Raw genomic sequence first — 20,631 nt, forward strand, 5'->3', positions numbered from 1 at the left:
CCACAGTCATTCTAAGCTAGGTCAGCAACACTGATGAACTGCTGGAGGTGGAATAGAAATTAGTGTTAAAGAGAGATGCTCAGGGGCCCTTTATCCTATGCCATTTACTTTTAGCTTTTCTATTTGACTTTAAGGAGACAAAATACTCAACAAGAGTCAAGTGGTAGATTAGAGGGTTTAATATTTACTTGTTAAATTCAAACTTGGAAACACAACCCATCCCCATTATGATACTATGAGGAAGCCCAGTTAAGAGGGATATCCAAAACAGTACATCAAAGAACCATCAAGCCTCTGTTATCTGCAGTTGCAAGCATTAACTACAACACTGATGAGCAAATCAATTAAAATTAAATTCCTATTTCCCAACCTAATGTCTACCTTTCAGCAAAAAAAAAAAAAAAGTACAAAGTTTGCTAAAAGACACGAAGAAATATCCTGAAGACAGAACAGACAAAGCAAGGATAAGAATGAGACCCAAGAGATGGGGAGATGGCTCTGTGCTTAAGAGTACTTGTTGTTCTTATAGAGGACCTGCGTTCAGTCCACAGCATTTACATGTTGGCTAACTATGATTAATAACTCTAGTTTCAGGGCATCTGGCACTGTCTTCTGACCTTCAAGAGCACCAGACACTCATGTGGTGCACATACGTGCATTCTGGCAAAACATTCATACATATAAAATTAAAGAATAAATAGAAGAGTAAGATTCAGGAAACACACACACACACACACACACACACACACACACACACACAAAGAATATCTAAATAACTTTAAGTATATGGAGGGCACAACTGGATAAAGTAGGGCAAGGGAGAGAGGGAAATTTAAGAGCCAAAGGAAATGCTACAAATCAAGAACATTGTAACAGAAACAAAGAATGGCCGTGATGTGCTCATTAATGGGACAGGCAAGCTGAAGACTTAGGTAAGCTTGATATTTACATGGAATACAAAAAGAAAAAAATCCTAAAACCTTGTGGTAACTCCACAAGGTTCAGCATACTGCAAGGAAAGAGAGCGGAGAATATTTGATGTGATCATGGCTGGCAACTTTCCAAAATTAATGATGGACACGAAAGTAGAGATGTGAAGTGTTCAAAGACCCTTGCGATCAAATTGTAAAAACTGTACACCAGGCATGTTATACTCAAATTGCAGACAGCAGAGACAATTTTTTAAAGAAGCTAGTGTAAAGACTCAACTACCTACAGATAAACACGTATGAGATGACAGCTACCTCTTGTGAGAAGTCATATAAACAAAATGTAGGCCATAGAATGTCAACACCATGCAACTCAGAATTCCGTGTCAGCAGGGTATCCTTTGAAGAGAAAGGAGGAAATAAACAGATTCCAAAAGCTAAAAGATACTAGCTAATCTGATCTGCAAAGAATGCGAATTTCCTCAAGCCAAGTGAAAAATAGAGCTCAGAAACTTAAATCTAGTCAGGTATGGTGGCACACACATTTAATCCCAGCACTCCCAGATGGCACAGGTAGGCAGATCTTTGAGTTCAAAGTCTAGCCTGGTGTACAGTTCCAGGATAGGCAAGGCTACAAAGAGAAATCCTGTCTCAAAAAAGCAAACAAACAAACAAAACAAAACAAAAACCCAAATATCAGCTAAAGAAACAAAAACAAAACCCCTAAATCTACTACATAAAGATGAACAGTCTTTGGTTTTTCTGATTGTTAATTTTCTATTTTTTTTTTAAAGATTTTATTTATTTTATGTATGAGTTCTCTATCTGCATGTACACCGGCAGGCCAGAGGAGGGCATCAGATCTAATTATATACAGTTGTGAGCCATCATGTGGTTGCTGGGAATTGAACTCAGGACCTCTGGAAGACCAGACAGTGCTCTTAATTGCTGAGCCATCTTTCTAGCCCCAATTTTCTAATTGTAGTTGACCTAAAAGATAATTTTTTCCTTAAGTGAATACTGGAAATGATTGTATTGGGTGATTATGACATTTGAATAAGTAAAATGACTGGCAGCAATGCTACCAAGGGACAGGAAGGAGTTAAGAATCTACAGTAATGAGACACATTCTGCACTATACTTAAGCCAGGCGTAGCTTAGGAAGAAAGTGTATGCTGTAAACTCTAGAGCAATCTTTAGACATTTTTGTGTGTATGTGTATATGAGTGTGTGTAGATACAAATGGCTGTGACAGATGACACTGATGTCCTGTTGTATCACTTTTCACCACATTGCACTGAGACAGAGTCTCTCACTGAACCTGGAGCTAGGCCAGAGGCAAGGGAAATGCTGTTTTCAGCCTTCCTCCACCAGCACTGAAGGTAAGGGTACCTTCACCATGCCTGGCTATTTATGTTGGTGCTGGAATTTGAACTCAGGTCCTCAGAAAAATACAACAAACTCCCCTTAACCACCAACTCCCCTTCCCTGACACTTATTAAGACAAGGCCTTGCTATGTTCCTCAGGGTTGAAATTTTGCGATGTGAAACAATCCTCCTGCCTCAACCTCAAGAGCAGCTGTCTTGGACTACAAGTGCACACTATCATGCCTGGCAAAAGATATTTTTTAAAGGAGATATAACTGGTTTGCTGAGACCAAATTCTGCTGATGACAAGAATCGAGTAAATTCCTTCTAGCCTGTACTCTGAAACAATTGCTAAGAAGCAGAGGGCCAAGAGTTTTACTTTCTTTTATGTAAGGACCCTGACCACAGAGAGAGAAAGATAAAGGCTTTTTTTTTTTTTGTTTTAAAGAGATTCACATAGCATACTATACTGTAGTAAACGCAAAACCTAGTAGACTTTCTCTATAACGGAGGTCACATTACAGTGGCATAGTCTCCTCTTCTGTGGTTCTAATCAAGCTTATGAAACACCGAACAGATCAAACCTGATCACCAGCTCACTGGTGGTGTCATTCCCTCACACCTCATGGTGAGCATTTCCTGTGACTCAGGCCAGAATTGACAGTCATCCAACTTTGGGAAGGGTGAAGACTTGAGACTCCTTTTACTACCTATGTTCCGCTGGTCTGAGTCACTTTGGTTTACACATTAAAAAAAAAAAAAAAAAAAAAAAAAAAAACGAGGAAAGTGACTATCATCGTGGTTGTGTGAGGGTTAGCAAGATAATACATGCAGCATGCTTAACTCATGACTGAAATAACTGAAGGGATTCAGTTGATCAAACAGGGAAAGTGCAGGCAGTTCTCCAGCCTTTATCCTGCCCTGCAACCTCCAGGATACAGGAATCTTTGGGTAGAAGCAAATGAAGCCTGTCCGAGGAAGACAAACAGCACGTGTTCTCTCTCATTTGTGTACCTAGATTTTATTGTCACATAAAATCATGTATGTATATAAAAATAAAAGCAGAGGTGAAACTGGGGGTGCCAATGGAACAAGTGGGGGTACAGTGTACTGCTCAATATACAGTATATTCTTGTATAAAGGAAGGTCATTTCCTGGCACATACATGGCAAATAAACTTTTAAGTATTTATCTCCAACATATTTATTTCTTGTTTCAGCCAGGCATAATGACACATTACTTTCTGTTACTGAGAAGGCTGGGGCAGAGTGTCTTACGTGCTTGAAGCCTGCTTCCGGCACAGTGAATACAAGGCCAGCCTAGCCAATCTCAGACCCTATAGCAAAATAAAAATTGTAAGAGAGGCCAGGAAAGGAGGCTGGCTGTGGTGGCTTGTATCTATAATCCCAATACTTGGAAAGTGATGGTGGTGGAGGTGGAGGATGAAGACAATGGTCAGAAGCTAAAGATCAGCCTAGACTACACGAGACCCCAGTCTTGTAACTAAGGTGGGTGGGGCAGAACGCAGGGAATGGTACACTCAAGGCCCAGCACACTCAAGGGCCTGGGTTGAAGCATTTACCACAGCAGTTCTCAACCTGTGCAGATATCCTGCATATCAGGTATTTACAATTCATAACAGTAGCAACATTACAGTTACAAAGTAGCAATGAAATAGGTTTATGGCGGGGGGGTCACCACAACATGAGAAACTGTATTAAAGGGTTGCAGCTCAAAAACACTTTCAAGTGTGTGTGTGGGGGGGGGGGAAGGGAGACCATTTCTAACATGTATTAGTAATTCATATTTATGTCTATCCTGCATCCTCTGCAGGACCTGGCATCTGGTTAGTGACAAGGGAAGTCAACTCCACTAGAGGTGAGGATGGGCCAGGTGGGCATTTTGCTGGGTTTGCTCCAAACCTTCGCCACATAAGCTCCAATTCTGCCGTCAAGCTCTACCAGCCATACTGGGCTGTCCTTTAACAAAGACAGGCCTCTTCTATTAAGCTCTTCCATGCTTTAAGTCAGGGATTGCCACCATTGCTCTCTGGGAAGTTTTCTGAGTGATGGAATGGCCACATGTTGCCGCTGCACCTCCCCCAGACCCTCCCTTCCCATTGGGAAGGCTACACTGCTTCCATTACAGAAAGGAGGGAGTAATTGGTTGAGATCAGAGGTATTCACAAACATAGGAACAGTCTGATTTTAACTTCTCTGTAACCCTCTTTTCATACTGAAAAACAAAAACCTGTAGGGGTTTTGACAACTGAAAATACATTTTAAAGTCCTGCATGGATAAACGGATGAGCTGATAAAGACGTAGGCCAGACAAGCACCGAAGCGATCCCAAGGCTTGGCCTCCTACATCGATGTAACAACTTCATGACTTCTATGAAGAGGAACACAATATAACAGCCACACACTTTCAGTATCAGTTTTTATTAAAAAGTGCATTTGATTAATTTATGATTTAGGTAAGCTGTAAGATATCAGTATACTCTCCGGAATAATAACTTTACAAAGATTTAAAACAAACAAAAATTTAAAAGCCTTTTTATTTCCTTCACCATTATTGTTTTACAATACAAATATCACCTGTGAGTATACACACACACACACACACACACACACACACACACGCACCCATGCGTGTGCATGCACACTTTCATACACACATACACACTTGTGCGTGCGTGTGCGCGCACACACACACACACACACACACACACACACACAAAACCTACAGAAGGTAATCTTGCTGCACATAAAATACAGAATGGATATTATATTTATATTTATATATATATACTTCGTTCTTAGAAAACTATTTTGCTCTCCACGTTGGCAAGTATAGAGTAGAATACTTCCCACACACACGCGTGTCAGGAGTAAAACTCAGAGTGACATGCAGTTTCTGCACAAATATATTTTAAAGAAATAGATCCCTTGGTTGTTGTTCATCAACAAAACTGTCATGAGAGTATGGATAACTATAGCTTTCAAGTTTTAGGTTAAGTGATCATTTTCCAAACTCTCTTTTAAAAAATATATTCATGGCTGTTTTTTATTGAGTAGTTAAGACTGAACTACCAAACAGATGAGATAATTTCAGTGGTACTGTCGTTGCTGCCTCTCACAGTATGTGAATAGGCACACAAATTTACTCCCTTATTCGCTAATTCAAAATAACTTAAAAACCATTAGCAGTCTTTTGATTTAATTTGGCTATAGATGCAAAATTTAGTAGTGTATACATACATTTATATTTTCATGGAATACTTTATTTTAAATAAAAACATTTAAGATTGCCTACCGACCGACCATACAATCAAGACAAGAAAGGCACTAGAAACATAGACAAATTTCTCTCCCAAGAAGCACTTTTAAATTTTAACTCTCTTTTCTGTGACAGGTAAAAATCCTTAAATTTGGTTTTCATAACATCATTTTGAAAAATAAAGTTAGGAAATACTTAGAAAAATTGCTTTATAACAGATTTTTTTTTTCACTTTTTGATACACCGTCTCTGCTGACTTTATAAAACCCCAGGTGAGTAAACCTCCATGCACCTACCATCTTCTGCTGAGCATCAATGCAAGAGGCAGAGAGGTTCCGAGTCAACTCCCACTCAGACACTTAGAACCCTTCAGAGAGACATTTACTAGAAAATGGCTTACAGCCCTATCTTTGGGGCAAGAGATACGAAAAGTATGTTTTCCCAAGAAAATAACACACTTATTTCCAGATGTGGCTGGAAAGGCCAGAGCTTATGATATAGAAGCATACAGTGGTGCTCTGAACAACACAGAGGAACATGGTGGGTGCTCATTATAGAAGCCCCAAGCTTAACGACAGGAAATGTGTACGGAGCCTGATATGGTAAATTTTCTTTATTGTTGTCCAACGCAGGTCCTTTGGAGAGAAAAAAAAAAGATCACAGTGCTGACCAGGTAACTCAATAGGTTAAGTCAAGGTAACTGTTGAAAGATAATAGCAGTAGGGAGGTGTCTATTTTATGGCATTTTCTCTCATGGAGTTCTTAGCACTTCGGACAGTTCCTCATTCCCCTAGTTGGTAGAGCTGTTATGTGTCGTTTACCAACCGGCTATATTTGACTTGCCTACCAAGGTGGACTACTGGCCAGGGGAAGGGCCAATGGTAAGATCGAGGTACAATTCCTTGGACATTCTTTTCAAAGTACTGAAATGGCCTGTACCACCACACCCTGGCCAGGAGGTTCATCTGGGAAGCTTCCTTTAGCACCTAGGAAAGCAAAGAACATACATATTTTGTTTATCTTGCCATCTTTTGTTTAACATATTTCCCATGTTAACATTTAAAGGATCCCAGACTTGCCCCACACCCACACACCCAGCCCAGCCTCAACTCAGAACATACCAGATTCCCACACAGCAAGGGGAATTGAGACTCACACCCTCCACTCTTGCCTATAAACATCTCGATTAGCCTGTGCCTCACTCTCCTATATAGTAAATAAATATATTTCATAACTAAGTTAAATGTAACTATGAAACTAGTGATGGGCCCGTCATAACCAAAGGAGGCCAAAGGAGGTTAGGAATGTAGATTAAGTGCAGGCACAGGCTTACAGAATATTTTTCTTCACAGACAGTGAAGAGTCCGTGGTTCAGAAGAAAGCAACATCTGTGTCATTCATTACATTAATACAGACTCTGCGGAGTCAGTTATTAAAGCCAGTACTATCTCAGGTGGCTACTTGTAAGAAAGAGAAACCGTGGACAATATCCATAGAGTCTCTGTTTCCCTAGTACCTCTTCCTCTGGCCTAAGCCAGCAGCACCGAGCTGGGGAGGGTAGGAGAGGAGACTCACTTGCTGATTGGCCATCGTGTGATACCACCAGAAGAGTCTCGTGGTGATGTAATAAGCCACCACCACGTCCACAGTGTAGTGGTCATGTGCTAAGAGAATACAGAAGATTCCAACGACGCTGAGGAGCCAGCAGATCCAGTGGTACCACCAGAGTCGCCGAGGGGAATCTAGGAAGAGGAAACATTTGCAGTAAGTCCTGTTCTCAAATACTAGGAAGGGCACCCAGCTCCACCTCTGCCATTTTGGAGACCAAATGTCTTACACCCCCGCCCCCGCCCCCACAAGCTCATTACCGAGGCCAGCAAACCAAGAGACTTTTGTTTTTCTGTAACCAGGGCTAGAAGGAAACAGCTTTCCATGAAATGATGTAGCTGAAGCAATAATTTGTACAGGGCTAGAATGTGCTTCACATAAATAACCAGCAATGTAACTTAAAAGGTAACCATGACCAAATATGCAGTTATTGCATTGCGCTCCGTTTTAAATAGACTGTCTGCTGTGTGTCCCTCTGCTGCCGAACCAACAACTTCCAACAGCACGATTTGGAGGATAACTGAATTTTCCAGGGAAATAGATTATCTGTTGTCCAATTATAGGGCTGAGGTCCTAACAGCAATTAAAATGAATGAACCAAGCCTCATGCTAATAAAACAATCTGAGAGTAAAAAGTGGCAGAACACATTTGTAAGTATGTGGCCGTTTGAATGGAAATGGTCCCCACAGACTCATAGGGAGTGGCATTATTGGAGGTGTAGCCTTGTTGGAGGAAGAGTGTCACTGGCGGTGGGCTCTGAGGTTTCAGAAGCTCAAGGCAGGCCCTGTGCTCACTAGGCTGCTGTCTGTGGATCCAGATGTACAACCCTCACCTACCTCTCTAGCACCATACCTGCCTGAATGCTACCGTATTTCCCCCTTAGTTATAATGAACTAATCCTCTGAACTGCAAGCCACCCCCAATGAAATGCTTTTCTTCATAAGAATTGTCACGGTCATAGTGTCTCATCATAGCAATAAAATCATGAGGTAACACACATATACACATATGTACATACACACATACAAATATATGCACACATATACACATACAAGCACTCATATGTATATGCATATATAGATGATTTCATTTACATATATTTAAAATCACCCAGACATTACAGCTGGCATCCAGGAATAAGGTACCCCTCTGTAAAGGTGCAGCTAAGGGCTTTCTTGAGTGTGCAGAGATAAGACAGCTGTCCTCAGGCCTCCAGTCTGGCTTTAAGGGATTTTCCCCACATTACTTTTCCAAAGGAGCACAGGGAGTGACAGGTGAAAAAATTACACGGCAAGGCTGTTTTAGACTTACACTCTTTGATAAATAAGTAGGTGAGGGTTAGCATGACGGTGTGGCCACTGTACAGATAGTCCCCACACATGTTGTGCGAGCCTGTGATGGACAAGCCACCTCCAGCAATGAGCTTCATTATCCTCCGCACTTGAGCTTCCCAGTCTCCAAAGAGCTGTCAGAAAAGGAGAGAGAGAGTCATCATTAGCTCACATCAGCCTTTGCTACCATTCCTGCTTATTTTTATATTATGCTTAATCAAGATACACACACCCCTCCTCATGAAGTATGCACACACTGCTTATCATTTTTGTGCCGAGCCTGGAACCACACAGTACTAGTGATGGCCCTAGACCTTTGCTTGGCTGCTTGGAGTTTTCAATAGTACATTTTACCAGGTATCTGAGGTTTAGGATTCTAAGCCAGGGCCTCAAGCATGCTAGGCAGGTGCTCTACCACTCAGCTATGTACTTCTATCCAACTTGCTTTAATGCAATAAAACAGACAGACTTTGTGGTTGATTCACCATAATTTCTACTTTGGAAAAAGAAAATATAAGTCCTAAGCAAACAGTTGGGAGATGCGTTTTGTTTTTGGTTTTCCCAAAGGATATATCAGCTAAAGCAACTAGAAACTAGTGCGTTAATCTATGTGACTCACATGCAAGTCTGGACTGGAAAAATGGCTTAATTAACTTGCTTGATGTAGCTTGTATTTGCTCCATCAAATCAGACATGCAAATGTTTGTATCTAATGATTGTAGCACCCTTTTTGCTAAAATTTTTTTCTTAGATCTATTTATTTTATGTGTATGGATGTTTTGCTTGCATGTATGTATGTGTACCAAGTGTGTGCTTGGTGTGGAACAGCAGTTAGGGATGACTGTGAGCCACCATGAGGGTGCTGGAAATTAAACCTTGGCCCTCTGTAAGAGCCACAAGTACTCTTAACGACTAAGCCATCTCTCCAGCCCCGCGGTGTCCTTTTACATTCTAGATGGCTAATATAAATCTCTATAAACCCTTTTCAACATTTAATTGCTAATGCCCCAGCTTTGGAAACTGCATATTTCGTTACTTTTTTTTTTTTTTTTTTTTTTTTTTTTTTACCAAAAGCAATCAGGAGAGCAAGCTGCCAGACCACATGAAGGATATGAGCCTCCTGACCCAAAGGGGAGCTTTGAATGTGCGGCACAACAGAAGCAGACCAATAGTGTAAGATTCCATGTTGTAGCATGTCAGAACTGGCTACTGCCATGCCAAAGTCTCCAAGGATTAAAACCAAGCTTTAGATGAAGGATCGACATGAAGGTGACTTTTAGTGAGCAAGCTAAAAACCGAGATTGCTTCAGGGTGGGGGTAGACCTCAACTACTACTATTACTACTACCTACTACTAACTACTTTTTCTTTCTTCTTCTTCTTCTTCTTCTTCTTCTTCTTCTTCTTCTTCTTCTTCTTCTTCTTCTTCTTCTTCTTCCTCTTCTTCTTCTTCTTCTTCTTCAATATTTTTAAAAATTTATTCACATTACATCCTGATTGTAGCTCCTTCCCTCCCTTATCTTCTCCCACCCTTTCCTCTTTCCCCCTCCCCCACCCCTAGTCTTCAGAAATGGGAAGCCCTCCTCCCCAACCATCTGACCCCAGCCTATCAAGTCTCATCAGGACTGCCTTGTATCCTCTTCCTGTGGCCAGGCAAGGCTGTCCTGCCAGGGGAAAGTGATCGATAAGTGGGCAACAGAGTCCATGTCAGAGACAGCCCCTGCTCCCCATATTAGGGAACCCACATTGAGACTGAGCTGTTCTAGGGGTGGCAGGATGGAGAAAGGAAAAGGTATGGAGGACAGGAAGTTCTCACTATTGAGAACAGGAAGTTAATAACAGAGCACATCAGAGCTCAAGGGCATTCTTGGCTACTTTAAGACTAGCCTAACATAAAACCTTGTCTCCCCAAACCCAAAAGGTTATAGCCAGATGAGATAATCACCTATAGTTGCCTGGAATCTATTACAAGACATTTGATCCCATTGTGAACCCCTGCGAACTGTAAGAACCTGTCTCTTTGTTTGGTGTGGCTCGGCCCTAACACACACCTTAAACCCAAGACCTTTCTGTTTATTGTAAACATGTGGCTGTGATTTTGGCTCACATTAGCACACACCTTTAATCCAACAGCTAAATAAAGTCAACTCTAGGTCAAGAGATGAGGGAGTAAACAGAAAGGAAGGACACTGAGAGGAGGATTGTTAAGACAGCATGCTGAGGAAAGAAAGGGCTTTTGGTTTTTTCCTTTGGGGACCGGAGCTGAGTAGAAAGGCTTTTTCCTGGATAGGAAGATCAGCTGGGCACTTTCTCTGCCTCCCTGAGCTAGTAGGTTTTTAACCACAATGTGTGGCTCCTGAGTCTTTATTGATAAAAACCAAATGATCAGGATTTTCTTTCATTAAAACACCAAACAACAAGAATCACAAAAAGAAAAGTGATATTCCTACATCATTTAGAGATGATAACAAAAGTAAAAACTATGCAAAAAGAGTTACAGAGATGGAGATCCAGCTAAGAGTTAAAGGGAAATAGGAAAAGGAGTCAAATGGGGCTGGGTCAGGAGATCGTTGTTTTTCATACCAAGTTTAGTAGAGAAAAAGTGTAGGAGATGGTAGTTCAGCTTGCAACCAACTATCCAGTGGGACAAGATGAGACTCAGAACAGCTATGTGGGAGCAGATCCTATGTATAGTGATGAGGGAGGGATCTTATATATGGTGATGAGGAAGGGGATCCTATGTATAGGGAATCTGTTGTAAACTTAGGCTAATGAGTGTCTTAAGAAAAAAACTTTTGATAGTTTTACAATGTATTTTAAGGTGAGCATCATTATATAAGAAAACTAACATCAAAAGTTTATAAAGAGTTACTGTTAAGTATCAACTTATTACTGAGGGGAAACAATCTATAAACGCAGCACAGCCTAAGTGTGCAGTGCTTATTGCGCCTACAGTTGCACACAGTCATTTTCTAGGACTTCTCACGTATTCCCTGGTCTACCCAGAGCAACCTAAAACCCAACCAGTGCCAATAATGGTACCTGCCCCAAGCTACACCAGCTGTAACCTTTTATACTTTGTCCTGTGTATTTTTTATAATTAAACATATAAATATTGAAATCAAGTTACAATTGCCTTAGATGTTCAACTGTCCCATAGTCTAAGGCTTGTTTTGTAGCCTAGAAAGGACAGGCTAACTCGTGGGGGTATGGAGTGTGTATAAGTATGAATCAGCCTGGTGACGTGCACCTAAAAGTGTGTGTACCTTGTTATATACCTTGACATTAAACAATGCACGATCACACTACTAGCAAAACCCTGTGCCAACTGCCATGCCAGACCCCAGAGTTTGATTAACTTCCTTCAGAAGCCTAAGCCCTGTAGAGAAGTAGGAACGTACTGTCAATGTTATATTCCAACAACTTTGATCTGTCAAGGATCCCTTACAAAAATGCCATTCAGCCACTCATTTGTGAAATCTACCTACTTTGGCAAATTATGGTGTATTGTTCCTAAACAAGAAGAGTCTTCTTCCAAAGACAGAAAATACATTATTATTGGTCAAATGTCCCTGAAAGCTGCTTCTTAAATACCCAGACCAGTATCAGGGCAGCTAAGGGATCACTCAGCAGGGACAGAAACAGAACTGATGGACTCCTGCCTCATCATCCTGCCTTCAGCAGCCTGCCACTGAGAACGCCACGTGCTCAGAGAGCTCCCTCAGCCAACTCTCCAAATGACTGAAAAGCCATTCCCTGAGTGTCAACCAGCAGGTGGCTGTCCAAAACCAAGAATGGAATCTCAGGAATTAACAGGAAGATATAAAATGTTCTTTAGGCCCCACCAGGAAGTAAAACAGGAAGGGTAGATTCTTCTAGATTCCTCAGCAGGAAGAAGCTGCTCAAAGCTGCCCTTTCTACTTCCTCCTTGTTTTGTTTTACTGTCACCTGTTTGTACAGTAAAAAAGAAGCAATGGGGTAAATTTTTCAGAGTAAAACACTATGTTCTCTTTACAGAGATCCAAAATTTTTAACAAGATTTTCCCATTATCTGTCTCACTGGGTCATCCAAAGCCTGTCTGCTGGTTAATGATGTTATGTCGGTCAGTAGAGGAAGTAAACAGGCTGCTGCCTGGCACCACGTACGCATGCACTGACTGAGCATCAGAACCAAGGGCTCTACCTATGAGCCAATTTCTCATTCCTGGAGAGAGCACACTAGAGCTGCATATACATTTGAAAACAGCAAGGGGCAGCATTTCCAGGTTCATATTTTGATGCTATTCTAATAAAAATTTAATCAAATTTACCTTTTCATATGCCGTCTTAGTACAGGTGATCTCAACTTGATTCCAGCTCTCATTTTATATTATGCTACATTGGTCTCCAGCCTCTCTTTTTTTTTTTTTGTATGTGAAACAGGTTCTCATCATGTGGTCCAGATTAGCCTCAAATTCATGGCCTTCCCTAGTGTTGGAGTTACAGGTATGCACCATCACGTCTGGCTTACAAATATACTTTACTATTTATTTATTTATTTATTTATTTATTTATTTATTTATTTATTTTGTGTGTGTGTGTGTGTGTGTGTGTGTGTGTGTGTGTGTTTGTCTCACAGTACATATGTAGAGACTGGATGACAAAGAGTTGGGTATTTCCTTCTACTTTTACACTGGTCTGAGGATTGAATACAGGTTGATGACACATGCTAAAGCCTCTCCCTGGCTCCCAGATAAACTTTGTAGGACCAAAAATGAGCACAAATCTACCTCAAACCTTATTTTAAATACTTTATTTAAGCAGAGCAGAAGTGGTACATGTCTTTAGGCGCCAGCACTCAGAGGAGGCGGAGGCAGGTGAGATTGTCTGAGTTCAAGGCCAGCCTGGTCTACAGAGCAAGTTCCAGGACAGCCTGAACTACACACAGAAATCCTATCTCAAAACTATACTGCTTCACACACGCCCAAATCCTCATGTTATCTAATATTCATACATGCACATAACATGTTTGGATCCAATCCACAACCCTGTACTCCCTTCTTTTCCCTGTGAATTTCATGTGTCGAATATCAGTTTTTAAGTTAACCATGTAGAAATCATTTCACCTATTTTAGCCTCAGGTGCTATCTGTTTCCAAACTGGTTGTGAATATTACAGAAATTGATAACAGTATCACTAGTAACAAGTTAAAGTAATTTTGTGTGTGTGTGGGGGGGGGAAAGGGCGGGGTCTCAGGCTCGTTGCCTAACAGCCAGCAGATAAAACTGAGCAGCTCTCCTTGAACCGGCAGCTTTGCAGGATGCTCATCTGTGATCATCTCCTGGACACTCAGAGACTCTTCTGGACTCTCCCAATCCTGAAGAGACGTGCTTTTCTCGACAAACACTACTGCACCCACTATGAAGCAGTGGGAGAGGCTGTGCTGGACGGTCTCCGCCTGCATAACTTCTAAGACTTTTATTCCACTTGGCTATGGGAGGGTTTGGCCCTTCTTCATTCTCCAAAGTCTGCGTCAATCCCTGCATTAAGCAGGCTTCTGGTGGGTGGAGGTCTCTAAGCAACATCAGCAATAAAACACTAATCCGCCACCAGCCCTCTTTTTACTCCAGCCCAAAACATTAATTGTTTTGTACACTTTGACAAGGACAGTGTGCAAAGGCCTCATAAAAACCTGAAGTAAGGATCAGCTCTGGGTTTGTTACCCACACTCCAGTGTTTAAAGCAAAATGTCCTTAATGAAATTACATTGCTCTAAATTCGGGGGTGGGGGGTAATCAAGTCCCTCTAGTTACCTTAGCTAGGGAACAGGTCACAAAAGTAAAATGCACTCATGCTTTTATTTTAAAAAAATTTATATGGAAAGAATAGTGTAATGACTAATGCAGCCCGTCAACTTGGCTCATTCTTTGTCAGTACGTCAGTACATTTGCTTCTTTTTTTTCCCCCTGTGTCATGAGAATAAGTTTTATAATACCTCATTCCAAATTCCAAAATAGTAAGTTCTCTTCTATAAGCTCACGAAATCTACAACGATTCAACCAAAGCACACTTCATAGTCTCTATTCTGACCACTCACTCACTCAATGGCCCCAGTAGCATCCTGGATCCCTTTCCCTGCTGCTCCAGGATCAACTCAGGGACCAGCGCAAAGGTACCCTGGCCTGCTCCCGCTCTTCACATCCTCTACTCTTCTTCCGTCTTGGTTTCCTTTTCCTGTGACAGTCATACTTCTAAGTCCGTCTCCTTCCTAGATTTTCTCTGAATGCAGCAGTCTGCTTAAATTCAAATTAAATGCTGTTGGCAGAATAAACAGAGCGGCTGTGGTCTCCATCCCAGGCACCTGTGAGGAAGCCCTGGTGCCATTTGTCCGGCTACTGGTGTGACCATCTGGCCATGGAGATGTCTGCCAGCCTTCTCTACTAAGTATGGTATCTTTTCCCTTTATAATTAATAAATGTGATTTTGGAAAACTGTATAAATATTACTGGCTTTAACCTTCATCCAATAGTTTCAGCACTACCCATTGTGGATAACAATTTTTTAATTATTTCTGAAATGGCTACCAAATAATCATTTTCTATTTCTTTTTTATTAATTATTTTTCTTAAAGTGCCCCTCAACTTTTTCGTTTTGTTTTTCTTTTCTTTTTTCTTTCATCCCTCCCACCCCCGACAGAACCTCTCTGTGTAGCCTTGGCTGTCCTGGACTCACTTTGTAGACCAGGCTAGCCTTGAACTCATAGCGATCCACCTGCCTCTGCCTCCCGAGTGCTGGGATTAAAGGTGTGCGTCACCACGCCCGGCTGCCCTTCAAGTTTAAAATGTTCCTTTTGATTTAGTACAATCAATCTGATACTGTCATACTCAACCTGTGTCAAGCATAACCACTGAGAAATGAGGCTACAGCTCAGGGCAAAGGGCAAGTAAGAGGCCTGGGCTCTAGCCTCAGCACTGTGGAAGCAAGAAACAAAGCCTGATAAAATGAAACACAGCCAGAGAGTGAGTTCCTGGTCTTTTAGAGTGCTCACCGATAGCCTCTCACGTTCAGGTAGCTCCAAGACATTCCCCAGGATGACAGTGCCACTGCACACCTTTCCTGCATCCTGAGGCAATAGGTAAGGTTTCCTCTGAGGCTGCCTGGAACTCACTGGCCAATGCCTTTCCTCTTCATGGTACTTGACTCCTAGTATCTGTAAAGCTTTTCTTGCCTTCCCAGTGTCTCCTTTACCACGGAAACACTGGGCCTGCTCTAGGTATTCCTCACTGTGAATTCATACAACCATGAAAAAGCATCACCTCCAACAGACATATGGCCAGATGTCCTGCCTCTGCCCCCTAGCAGCTCTGAAATATTTGGCAGAGCCTCTGACTGCAGTTTCCTCCACTTAATGTTTTGAGAATTAAATGAGAACAAAACATTTTGAACCATGGCTGACATAAAAAAAAAAAAAAAAAAGTTACACTTTGGCACCAAGCAAAATCTATCTCCCTCTCATCCAAATCTCCACTGTACGACTAAGATGTATTTCTAAAATATTGTCAGTATACAATAACCCCTTTCTAAAACCTTTCATGGCTTCCTATAGCCCTGGAAATCCAAATTCATTAGAAGGGTTGAAGGCTCTTTAAAATCTTCCCATAGACTGCCTGTCTCAGTTCTTCTCAGGCCACTGGGATCAGAGAACCCTAGCAGCTGTGTGCACTCAACCTCAAGTTATTCTAAATTCCCTTGTATGGTCCCATTCTACTCACCTTATCTCTCATTCTGCTTGGTAGATTCCAACTTGTCCTTACAACTTGTCCTTCTGAGCCTTGGCTCAGACGCACCTCAAGCAGCATGGCTGGCTGCTTTCCTGTGCTTCCATGGCAACCAGGACCCTCATACTTATACAGGAAGACACGGACAAGCCTGGGAGCAACTCTTGGATCACACAGGGCCCCAGCTCTGGAGGGCCAGGGAGTGGGGGTGGGGCATGGATGGGACACGTCCTAGATATTTTTGTGACCTTAATATTCAACATACCATCTACCCACCACAGGTTATCCAGAGATGTTTGCTCAGGGGGCAATAACTTGTACTAATGAATTGAAATAACATCAGCAATCAGCATTTTCTTGCAATTAGAGCAAGTGATGCCCTCTCCTCAGTGAAGACACCCTGGAAATGCTGAGGATCTATACCATGATGCAAAAGACACTTGCCAAATACAATCCGCAACAGAGTAATAAAAGCATAAGACTTGGACTTTTGATAAAAATAACGATAAATGGCTAATGTATTGAAATATGAATTTTAAAATATTCCATTAATGTATACTTTCAGTGTGTTTATTATAAAATTTATCCATAATAAAACTAATTTTTAAAAGAGAAAGAATCTAGTACATTGCTATCACTGCTGTTTCTAAAAACAAGGAAGAATAGCAACAGAGAGAAAAGAGAAAAATACTTGGGGTGGGATATGTTACTGAAAATTATATGCAAGAAACAGAAAAAAACTTGAAAACAAACAAGAAGGAAAAGTATACTGACAATAAGAAACAGGAGTAGACAGAAGATTGGGCAAAATCAAGCACCGGTAACTTAAGCCCCACACGATTTAACACTATGACACCAAGTTCCTTTTGTAATGGAACTGGCTCTTTCTGAAGTTCTCAGAAGGCTGGCCAGGGCTAATCAGACTACCAAAGTGAGTCAGTGCGGAGGTCTTGTGACATACTCCAACTCCCGCCTGAGAAAGGAGTACAACTGCCAGTGAGTAGAGTCGGCTGTCTTACAAGGTTGGACTTGGGCAAGGCAAGCGTTCGATGAGGCCAATGACTATGGAAAATCAGTAGCAAGTTCAAGGAGCCTTGAACCCTGAAATCTCACACTGAGACAAGCTGACAGCAGCAGAGACAACCCAACTGTGGAGGGTTTCCCAAGTTCTCCCACTCAACAATCAGCATCAGATGCCACCCAAACACTATTATAATATAGTCCTTGTCTGATGGGGAACTGTTTGTTGGGGGGGGGGGCTGAATAAAACTTCAAATGAAATTCATCTGCCAAGTGCCTTGGTTGAGGTGTCATCCTGCTTTTTGAAATCTAAGGTCACCACAGAAACCACAACAGAACCAGCCTGTGGCTCAGGTTAATGCTTAGTCACCTCCAGATCAACTTGTGCAAAAGTTAACATGGAAGTACTGTCTGTATACATCTGGGGAGTTAAACACAATGAGGCGCTTTCTTTTTTCTATGAGTTAAAAAAAAAAAAAAAAAAAAAACCCACAAACTTACGTAAAATCAAAGATGATTAACTGTTACTGTACTGTTTTGTTGTTGTTGTTGTTTTTAGTAAATGCTAAACAGTTGTGACAAGAGGTGGGAGGTTGGGCATCCACATATGCTCTTGGGGAAAAGCTATGGCAACATTGCCACAGGCTAGTCAAGGTATCAAATACTTCGCAGCTTCCAGTAGAAGCCTGGTACACATCGACTGCATGGGTACAGGAGACTGCCTCTGTTATTTGTAATCCAGGAAGTGAATACATCACTTCCCTTTCCATATTCCCAGTGACTCATCGCTGTTGCAGTAATACCCGATGGGAGGGATGCTAACCCATCATCTCATGACTATTTCTGAAGCTCTTACATTCTTGTGAGAGCAACTTCCATCATGACTTGTAGATTCATTGCAACAACCTTCTTACAAGCTGTCCATTTTGAACCCTGACGTTGAGGCATTAGGCGTACTAATATGGGGGTAAATGTGATGATGGAACCAGGTTTAATTTCCTCACTCAGCAGAGCTCAACTGTCTTCCACTGAAGGTTAATAATGAGTGAGAGCTTTAAGAGAACCTACCAATAAACAGGCCTAAAGAGACCTCAGATCATGAACGTCCATTAAATATTCTATGTCCTGTCTGTAGACTTTTCATCTATATCATAGCTTTCGACACTGGGCCATAGTGGAGCATCCCCGCATCTGGCAGAACACCCACCAACTCAGGCTCAATCTGCCAGCTGAGGGTCCTTTCCAGTTCTTCTGCCTGGACTGGCAAACATGCTAAAACTGAACCTTATCACGCCTCCACAGACAACTTCCTGTTGAGAGACAGTATGGCGGAGAGAGGAACAAGTGAGCTGACACCCCAAGAAACAGATGAGTCAGCTTAGACTGAGAATGTGGGTGGCAGCTCAGGACCAAGGGTCTGAGCTCTACACTCCACTGGATTGAGGAGAAAGAGTCTGGCAGACAGACAGAGTCTGGATCCTACTGAATGCAGACAGACAGACCGTCAAAAATGCCTTCACGACAAGGAGGATATTCTGTGAACTAATAACTGTCCAAACCACAGAATTGTTAATTCTGTTGACTACCAAGAGTATAATGCTTATATGACAAAACGCCCAGTTTTCTGACGCATGCTACATCTGTAGTGATATAATGACTGGCACTGTCTGGTATGTCAGATGAACCAAAAGTAACAAGTTGTGATAACAAGTGAATCTGAGGATTACATGTAGTGGGTTTCCTTCCACTAGTCTCTCTACACTCAATACATTGAAAAATTCAAGGCCAAAATAAAAAGTTGTGTTCCCTGGGCTACATGAAATCCTGCATCATCATCACTACCATAATAACAGCAACAACAACAACAACAACAACAACAATAAATAAAAGGAGGCTGGCAACATGGCTGAGTGGTTAAGGGCACATACTGTTCTTCCAGAGGACATGAATTCAACTCCCAGCACCCACATCAGGTGGCTTACAACTGGCTGTAACCCCAGCTCCAAGGGAATCTGACACATTCATGTTTGCAGACCTCCCCACACTTCCACATACTATAATTAAAATAGTAATTTTTAAGAAGCTGTCTTCTGAATTCTTTTTTCTTATCCTATGAAATGAATTGGACTGAGCTTTCCCTACGGTCTGCTAAGGTATGCTAACACAGCTTCAACTGTTCATGTTTAAGATTCTGAATTTTAGCCAGGCAGTGGTGGTGCATGCCTTTCAATGCCAGCTCTCCCAGGCAGAGGAAAGCAGATTTCTGAGTTTGAGGCCAGGGCTACATAGGGTCTTGAAAAACCAAAAAAGAAACAAGGAGAAAAAAAAAAGATTCTGAGTTTTAGAAGACTTCTATAGAATCATGCACTAGTTTGGATTCCCAGCCATCACATGGGTGACACATTTGAGTTAGCCTCTGTGTAGTGCCTGCTATCTCTGACAGCTATTTTTAGCCATGGGTTGTGGTTAGTTACACTGATGACTCTGGCTGACTCTAAGCAACCACAGCTCGCTGATGCTGAACCTGAAGAGCTGCAGAGAGATGCAGGCACAACACTAGAACAGGGATGGGGAAATGGCCCCCAGATAGAGGGTTTACCTTCAGAATCCACAGCTACCTACTTCTCTGCAGTAACTTTAGCACTACACAGACTCCTTTAAGAACTGAATTGTTAAGAAAGAAAGAAAGAAAGAAAGAAAAGAAAGAAAGAAAGAAAGAAAGAAAGAAAGGAGAGGAAGAAAAGAACTGAATTGTAGCTAGGTGTTGCTGGCAAACACCTTTAATCCCAGCATTTAGGAGGCAGAGGCAGGAAGATCTCTGTGAGTTCAAGGCCAGCCAGGTCTACAAAGCTAGTTCCAGGACAACCAGAATTACACAAAGAAACCCACAAAACAAACAAACAAACAATCAATCAAAAGAGTTGAACGGCATTCAGATGTGTGCCACAATTGCCAGTTTACAGTACAGAACGTTCTGTTTCTCAACTAGACTTGCTGAACTCTCAATAATATGGTCATCCCAGATATTAAATAAATAAATATCAATGAATGAATTCTATAATCTAGGTACTGCAAGTGGATTCTGGGAAGCCTTCACAAAGGATGAAAACAGCACTTGAGGAAAGACTGCGGAACAGCAGGAGAGAGTGCACAGAAGAAGGACTGCTGACAAAGCATGATGCTTGGGGCATCTGTTCTCCAGAGTTCAGAGAGCTGTGGACAGAATCAGGAAAGCAACCAGCCTCCTCTGTGGGAATGGACGCTAAGTCTGTGAAGAGACAGTGTTGGCAGAAACTAGAAGGATCCAGAATTTCCTATCACAAAGACTCCATTAAAAAA

The 20,631-nt window shown here is 41.7% G+C and overlaps 1 protein-coding gene across 2 annotated transcripts in view; it reads right to left on the reverse strand.

Moving 5' to 3' along the window:
* Positions 1–6,178: 6,178 nt before the first annotated feature.
* Sgms1 (sphingomyelin synthase 1) overlaps positions 6,179–20,631 on the reverse strand; it is a 79,564-nt gene continuing 65,111 nt past the window's right edge. For both annotated transcript variants that reach the window (XM_051146340.1, XM_051146341.1), the window contains exons 4-6: positions 8,497–8,650; positions 7,152–7,318; positions 6,179–6,562 (exon numbers count right to left, since the gene is read on the reverse strand). In XM_051146340.1, the coding sequence (XP_051002297.1) occupies positions 6,383–6,562; positions 7,152–7,318; positions 8,497–8,650 (501 nt within the window). In that variant the 3' untranslated portion in view covers positions 6,179–6,382. The remainder of the gene's footprint in view (positions 6,563–7,151; positions 7,319–8,496; positions 8,651–20,631) is intronic.

Source organism: Acomys russatus, chromosome 5 (assembly GCF_903995435.1).
Source record: "Acomys russatus chromosome 5, mAcoRus1.1, whole genome shotgun sequence".
Taxonomy (NCBI): domain Eukaryota; kingdom Metazoa; phylum Chordata; class Mammalia; order Rodentia; family Muridae; genus Acomys; species Acomys russatus.